This window comes from Mandrillus leucophaeus, unplaced genomic scaffold, assembly GCF_000951045.1.
Source record: "Mandrillus leucophaeus isolate KB7577 unplaced genomic scaffold, Mleu.le_1.0 Scaffold324, whole genome shotgun sequence".
Taxonomy (NCBI): Eukaryota; Metazoa; Chordata; class Mammalia; order Primates; family Cercopithecidae; genus Mandrillus; species Mandrillus leucophaeus.
In genome coordinates this window covers 160,573-168,971 of record NW_012103410.1, presented here as the reverse complement: position 1 = coordinate 168,971, position 8,399 = coordinate 160,573, and the positions used below count along the sequence as shown (strand labels likewise).

Sequence of the window (8,399 nt, the reverse complement as noted above, 5' to 3'; positions counted from 1 at the left end):
TCCCAGCTACTCTGGAGGCTGAGGCAGGAGAATGGTGTGAACCCAGGAGGCGGAGCTTGCAGTGAGCCGAGATTGTGCCACTGCACTCCAGCCTGGACGACAGAGTGAGACTCTGCCTCAAAAAACAAAAACAAAAACATATATGTGTGTGTGTATATATATATGTATATATATGTGTATATATATAGGATAATTACATGCGGGTGGATTAGAGTGGGGTAAGACTGGAAATTGGGAGAGCAAGCTACTTAGTCATCTAGTGGGGCAGGTGTGATAAGGGTCTGAACTAAGACAGTGATGATAATAAAGAGAGGAGGAGATGTATATGAGATATTTAGCAGGTACAAGTTGTTAGACTCGGTAATCAGCTTGATGTGAGAAATGAGGGAGATGTCATGAATGGTGCCCTGATTTCTGACTTGGATAATGTTCCTTTTACCAAGATAATGGAGTATAGGAGGGGTCTCAGGCTCAGTAGTAAAACTGATCTGTTCAGTTCTGGACACTACTAAGTTTAAGAGGGATACCCAGGTGAAGATGTCCAGTCAGATATAGGGTTTAAGATTTAGGGGAGAATTCTTAGAGATACAGATATGAGCACATAGGTAATAGTAGAATCCTTGTATATGGGAGAAAGTATACAGTAAGAAAATGAGAAGACTGAATATAGAACTCAAGGGAAAAACATTAAAGGGAATGACTGAGGAAAGGGTACCTACAAAGGTGACTGATAAATGGATGGCTGAGCAGAGTAAGAGAAAAACTGGGGTGAGTGGCTTTAGAGAAGTCACAAGAGGAAGTTCAGAAAGCAAGGAACTTATCAAAATTGTTAAGTGCTACAGGAGTTCAGTAAGATTGGCCATCCTGTTTGATTTATTAGTTAGGAGGTCATCCTTTGGTACCTGTAAAAGGAGCAATTTTAGTCACATATATAGTTATACTACATCTTTGATGTAATTAAAAGTTTTTTGGGAGGTCGGGGCGGGTGGATCACGAGGTCAGGAGATTAAGACCATCCTGGCCAACATGGTGAAACCCCATCTTTACTAAAAATATAAAAAACAGCTGGGCGTGGTGGCGTGTGCCTGTAGTCCCAGCTACTAGGGAGGCTGAGGCAGGAAAATTGCTTGAAGCTGGGAGGCAGAGGTTGCAGTGAGCTGAGATCACGCCACGGCACTCCTCAAAAAAAAAAAAAAAGTTTGTTATAAAAAATTTATATTAATATATGCAAAAGCCTACGGTAGATTAAGAATTTAGGAGAATTCCTAAATAGGAGTTACAAAGAACTAACTAAAAATTTGTTTCCATGGGAGAAAGGACATTCAGTAACATATAATTTAGATGACCAGTCATTAAGTTTGAATTAGTAATAGCCTAGAATGTAATAAATCTACTGACAAAATTAGAAGGTTGAAAATGAGGTAAGATTGTTATTTTTGTCAATTAGTGGTCTGTCTTAGTGGTCAGATCCTTCTTTCTGTTATGTAATAGTATATCCTTTTATTTTGAAAGAAGATAAACAGTCAATCAAAATCTGTTTTTTTTTGGTAATTATTACTAATAATGTGATACTGGAGGACATAGTTTAGATGCTACTTTTACAAAGGCCCTGATGCTACTGTAATAAATAATATTCTAAAAATTTTAAAGGCTTTCTTTGTGATAGATTTTGTTTCCTTTGAACAATGATGGTATTGACAAGTACTTGAAACTAATTTGTAGTGAACAGCTAAGGATTAAGATGACTATTTGGATCTCACCATGCTTCTCACATTTGTCTTTCCTTTGGTTTTGTTTTGGATTTTCATAATAAAGGCAGAACCGTTCATAAACACTTCCATTTGTTTATGAACAATAAATGAGGATCCATTTCCAAGTACCTCACCTTTAGACAAACTCAGTATCACTTTCATAATAGATTAACTTCATAGAAAACAAGATGTAAGCAGAAAACATTAGATGGTTGTAATAAAATGCAGCTTCAATGTCTTTGCCTCAGGAGTTAATGGAAAATTTTTGAGTTATAGTGAATCTGCCAGAACTTGTGTATGTTCTTTGTTAATGGCCTTTATTTACATTTATGCCCATTTAGAAAAGTAATAATCTCGATTAAGAAAACATTCACAACAATGACATTCCATTTCTGGCTAGTATAGAAACCTGCTATAGAAATGCACTTTAATACTAGTGTCAAGCAGTTACATTTGAGGTTTTCTTATGTTTAATAGATTTAAAAAAGTACATTCTATGGACATACGTATTCTAATTGTAAGTGTACATGTTTAAAGGTGAGCTGTAGAGTGAGTGGCATTAATTAAAGAAGCATGGCAAAACTTACAGATTTGCAAAGTAGTGGTTCAGAAGACCAAAAATGTAGTCTGTCACTGCTGTTGTTGCTCAGAACATTTTTGGAGGTCACTTAGAATGCTTTGAGCATCTAGAGTACATTTTTCTTTGCTTCCATTTCTTCCATTGTGGCAAATATTTGTCCTTTGAGGATGGATTTAATTTTAAAAAGCTTTTTATTTTGAAGGAATCTTAAACGTACATAAATGGTTCAGGAAGTTCTTTGTACCCTTAACTATGAGAATTAGCAAATCAATATGATATTTGAGTATGATTAAATCTTTAGATCCCAAGTTTTGATAGTTGTCCCAGTAATGTCTCGTCTCGTCTCCCCTCCCCTCCCCTCCCCTCCCCTCGCCTCTCTTCTCTTCTCTTCTCCTTTTTTCTTTTCTTTTTCTTTGGAGACAGGGTAATGCCCTGTCACTCAGGCTGGAGTGTAGTGGCATGATCACGGCTCACTTCTGCCTTGACCTCCTAGGCTCAAGTGATTCTCCCGCTTCGGCCTCTTGAATAGCTGGTACTACAGGTGTGTGCCACCATGCCTGGCTAATTTTTAAAAATCAGTTGTAGAGATGAGGTCTTGCTATGTTACCCAGGCTGGTCTCAAACTCCTGGGCTCAAGTGATCCTCCCGCCTCCGCTCCACAAAGTGGTGTGATTACAGGCATGAGCCACTTCTCCTAGCCCCCAATAATATTTCTTTTCTTTCTTTGTTTCTTTTTTTTTCTGTTTTGAGACAGAGTCTCGCTCTGTCACCCAGGCTGGAAAGCAGTGGCGTGATCTCGACTCACTGCAACCTCCGCCTCCCAGGTTCAAGCAATTCTCTGCCTCAGCCTCCCGAGTAGCTGCGATTACAGGCGCCTGCCACTACGCCAGGCTAAGTTTTGTATTTTTAGTAGAGACAGGGTTTCGCCATGTTGGCCAGGCTGGTCTTGAACTCCTGACCTTGTGATCCACCCGCCTTGGCATCCGAAAGTGCTGGGATTACAGGCATGAGGCACTGTGCCCAGCCACTAATATTTCTTATAGCAGAAAGATCCAGTTCATAATCACTCCTTGCACTTAATTGTCATGCCTCTTTGTTCTCCTTCAATATAGAAGTTTTTATTTTCATGACCTTGGCACTTTTAAAGATTATGAAGCAGTAGTAACATTGTAGAATATCTCTTAATTTGGGATTCTCTGTTTTCCCTTTATATTTTGACTCAGTTTATACAACTTTGGCAGGAATGTCAATGAAGTGTTGCTGTTTTGTTTTCATTGTATCCCATAAGGTGTTATATGATTTCAATTTGTTTCATCACTGGTGATTTACTTTGACCATGTCTGCCAGACTTCTTCACAGTCAAATTACCTTTCCCACCCCACTTTACAATTAATACATAATTTGTGGAGAGATACTTTGAGATATTATAATATCCCAATCCATATCAACTTTATATTCATTCATTTTTATCAGTATGGACTCATGGGTTCCTATTTTATTTTATGGGTTATAATCTCATATGCTTGTTATTAATTTTGGTGCTCAAATTATTACAGATTTGGCCACTAGGAGTCACGTCAAGCTGGTTTCTGGGTCCTGTTGATCTGTCCCCATCATTCTTTGAGCATATTCTTATTTTCTGGGGCAATAAGATGTTCCAGGCTTGGCCAGGTGGTGGCTCACACCTGTAATCCCAGCAGTTTGGGAGGCTGAGATGGGCAGATGACCTGAGCTCAGGAGTTCGAGATCAGCCTGGCCAATGTGGTGAAACCCTGTCTCTACTAACAATACAAAAATTAGTCGGGCATGGTGGCGCGTTCCTGTAATCCCATCTACTCAGGAGGCTGAAGCACGAGTATTGCTTGAACCCAGGAGGCAGAGGTTACAGTGACCCTAGATCACGCCACTGCACTCCAGCCTTGGCAATAGAATGAGACTCTATCTAAAAAAAAAAAAAAAAAAAAAAAGATGTTGCAGGCTTATCCTGTACTTGGAGTCAGCCATTGCTCCGAGGTGTCCTGGTTGCTTTTAAGAGAGAATGGTATTTAGAAACCCCAGTCCATGTGTTTATTCTAATGAAGTATAGCTGTCTCAGGTCCTCTTAGGACAGAGCTGGGGAAAATTGTGTGTGTATTTCTTTGTAAGTCTGTGTTTGTTTTGGAAGGTAGTGAGAGAGGGGAAGGGAGAAATTTATATTTAGTTTTATGTCTACCTTTATGTACTGAAAACTGTGAGTTCACTCTGATACTTTCAGTTCCAATCTATCACTCTAGGAGTCATTCTTGTTTTCTCTCTTTCCATATTTGTAACTCTGTAACTCCCGTCTTCCACAGTGAGATACCTGACACCTCTAACTCTCTCTCTCTCTCTGTATCTATGTATCTATCTATCTAGATAGATATATTTAACTTTTTAATCAAAAAATTACACATATTTAACTAAAATTTTACCACACAAATGCCCTCCTGTGCCAGGCTGTCGAGTCCTGACACTCCATGCTAGGACATGTTCAGAAACGGAAGAGAGGGGACGGGTAGATTTAATTTTTTGAAATGGCCATCATCATTGAGAGTTAACTTTGGTGAATAAGGTGAGTGATCAACCTGGATAATAACATTTTAGCTCAAAAACAGTATAAAAGAATTGTTGTTATAAAATAATAAGGCGAGTTTTTTATGTGGATCCTAAATTATCTGTAAATGTTAGAAAAGGAGTGTTAACAATTTTTTGAATATTATCGTCAAAAATATGTAACTTCTCATGGTAAAGTGGACCACAGAACTTGACTTTATAGTTGCTCCTGATTATCCCCACCAATTTGATGGGAGCAAATGTGTGGATAATTTAAAAATTACTGTATTTCATTCTTCTGAATTTTATATGTTATATCCTTGAATCAGATCAGATTAATAGAAAAATACTTTTAGGTTTCCCATAACAATGATTGCATAGACTCTCAGTTTAACATAATGCTTTGACTTCTATACTGTATAGACATAATAAATGGTCATTAAAAAAAACTGCTGTAGTATACTTTGTCCATTATGTTCTCATTTTTCTTCTGTATTATGGGTATGACACAGAGAACATCAGCTCCTCTTTGAGTTTTGTTCAAGTAAAAAGTTTATCTCTTCCATGAACTAATATATAATTTACCTTTTCTAACCTTTCTTTTCTTCTTCTTCTTCCTCTCCTTCACTTCTTGTTTAAATTACTAATTTAACCTTTCCTTGCTGGGAGTGAAACTTTATGCTTACTGGTATTGTTAGCGTCACATAATCTGAAGAAACCTGTCGCCTTTGACTTATTTTCCTATTCCTATGTTATGGTAACATTGTATTGGTGGATTTTTTTTTTTTTTTTTTTGGCAACCAGTTGCAATTAAAATATTCTTTGGAAGTAGATAAGGCATACATAATAAATATAATATAGTGAATTAATCCAAGGGAATATTTAGGGCTTTGTAATACAGTTTTGTCTTATGTTGTGTTTGAGACTCCTTCACATTCCTTTACTTTATACAAAGTAAACCAAACTTGAAATATGTCCTAGTAGAAACTGGGAAACTTACTGGCTTCTGTTCATTCTCTGTTAGGAGAGACCTGTTCTTAGGGTAACAGTAAATATGACTGTTCTTATCTTTTAGGCTTTGTTTATATCTAAACATCATAGCTTCTTCTAGCAATCAGTTTACAGTTATTTGTGCCTGGGGTTAAATTGTTAGTCTCTTGCTAAAAAAGACTATTCTTGCTCTTGCTGCCTTCTGACATATACTTAGGAACTTGTGTTGTTGGAAATCCAAATATTCTATCTACCTTAATTATTATTTCACATTTTAAAGTACATCTTGGCTTTTATTTTTATTAAACCAGTGAGTTTGTAACCTTTTAAAATTAGTAGAATCCTTTTAAGGACAATCAAATATTAGAAGAAATTTAATACATAATACAAAAAATGGATTGTTCTCAACTGTGTGCCAGGGGTTAACCAGGATATTCCCTTCCTTGACTATTTCTTGCATTCCAGCAAATTTTTTCTTTAATTTTTAGAAAATGTGGAAAGAAAATAAAGTCATGCATTTAGTTAAAATACACACATATATAGCATTCAAGCATGCATGTACATTTTCATGCATTTTTGTGCACCTAAAGACATACATATATACATTTTCATACATTATATACTCTTGAAATATAGTAGCTAGGTCTTAAGGACATCTGATACTTAAAACTTTATTTCTGTTTAATCTAGGCGACAGAAGGCTAGAGAGAGGCAGCAGAAATTGCTTGCAGAGTTTGCTTCACGACAGAAAAGCTTTATGGAAACTGCAATGGATGTTGGTAAGTCAAAGTTATTAGTTTAGAACTCTCATAATTATACTTACTACTTTAGGCATGATGTAGTCCAATCTTTTACTAATTTAAAACATTACAGACTTATTATTTCTAGTGTTTATTTGGTCTTTATTTAAGTAATATAGTGATGGAAGATCGGACTTCTATTATAGACAGTCCATTCTGTTGTTAGTAGCTATAATTGCTAGGAAGTTCTTCCTGATGGTAGCAATATAGTATGCTCCTTTTGTTCTCTTCTGTTAAATGATCTCTTAGATTTGTGAGATCCATCAATATATATTTACTAATCTTGATCTTTTTCTTTGAAATTATCTTAAAATCCTTCAAATAGTTTCAGATGCTTCTAGTGCCTCTTTCTGGTACCCCTTCATTATTTCTTAAAATCAGGTGAACTTCTCATTTCCATTCAGATTAGCATTAGAATTTATACAGTGAGAGAGGATACCATGTTTTTCTATGATAGTAGCCTTTTACACACATTGGAGAAATAGATTAAATCTTAGTGTCAGTCTTTAGTTAACCGGGATATTCCCTTCCCTGACTATTTCTTGCATTCCAGCAAATTTTTTCTTTAATTTTTAGAAAATGCAGAAAGAAAATAAAGTCATGCATTTAGTTAAAATACACACATATATATGCATTCGAGCATGCATGTACATTTTCATGCATTTTTGTGCACCTAAACACATAACCAACTTCCTGAAGAAATTTGTAGAGATCAATTCAAATTTAGCCTAATGGGTTCTAAACCATCAAGTATAGTTAATATTCAAGATATAACTTTGACAGAAAGAATACAGATTGAGCACCCCTAATCTGAAAATCTGAAATCTAAAATGTGCCAAAATCCAAAACTTTCTGAGCTTTGACTTTCCACTGGTAGCATGATGCCACATGTGGAAAGTTTTTGACTTAAGATTCACCTTTTGAATTTCTTTTCTGGCAACTTGTTGATTTCCTTTTCATTTGGGTCTGTTACTAGAGAGCTATGAAGTTCAAAATCTCTATTAGGTTTTTCCAGAGGGACAGAAATGGTAGGATATGTATATATGAAAGGGAGTTTACTAGGGAGAATTGGCTTACATAATTACAAAGGTGACATCCCATGATCGGGCATCTGCAAGCTGGGGGATGAGAAAAGCTAGTACCATGGTTCATTCCAAGTCTAAAACCCTCAAAACCGGAGAAGCTGAAAGTACAGCACCCGATCTGAGGCTGAAGGCCAAAAACCCCCAAGAGGCCATTGTTACAGGTCTGAAAGCCCAAATGCCAATTTATCCATTTCTTTTAGGTTTTCCAGTTGGTTGGCATATAGCCGTGGCATGATGCCACAAGTGGAAAGTTTCACACTTGACCTCTTGTGATGGGTTGCAGTCAAAACTATATTTCATTTACAAAATTATGTAAAATGTTGCATAAGCCTGGGTGCGGTCGTTCGTATCTGTAATCCCAGCACTTTGGGAGGCCGAGGTGGGTAGATCACTTGAGGTCAGGAGTTTGAGACCAGCCTGACCAACATGGTGAAACCCATCTCTACTAAAAATACAAAAAAATTAGCTGGGCGTGGTGGTGCATACCTGTAATCCCAGCTACACAGGAGGCTGAGGCAGGAGAATTGCTTGAACCAGGAGACAGGTTTCAGTGAGCCGAGATAGTGCCATTGCACTGCAGCCTGTGGGTGACAAGAGCAAAAAAAAAAAAAAAAAAAAAAAA

The 8,399-nt window shown here is 36.9% G+C and overlaps 1 protein-coding gene across 1 annotated transcript in view; it reads left to right on the top strand.

The window, feature by feature from the left end:
* The window catches only part of UBR3 (ubiquitin protein ligase E3 component n-recognin 3 (putative)), a 250,132-nt gene that overhangs the window by 106,105 nt on the left and 135,628 nt on the right, over positions 1-8,399 (top strand). The window contains exon 24 of the mRNA XM_011988165.1: positions 6,583-6,671. Within this exon, the coding sequence (XP_011843555.1) occupies positions 6,583-6,671 (89 nt within the window). The remainder of the gene's footprint in view (positions 1-6,582; positions 6,672-8,399) is intronic.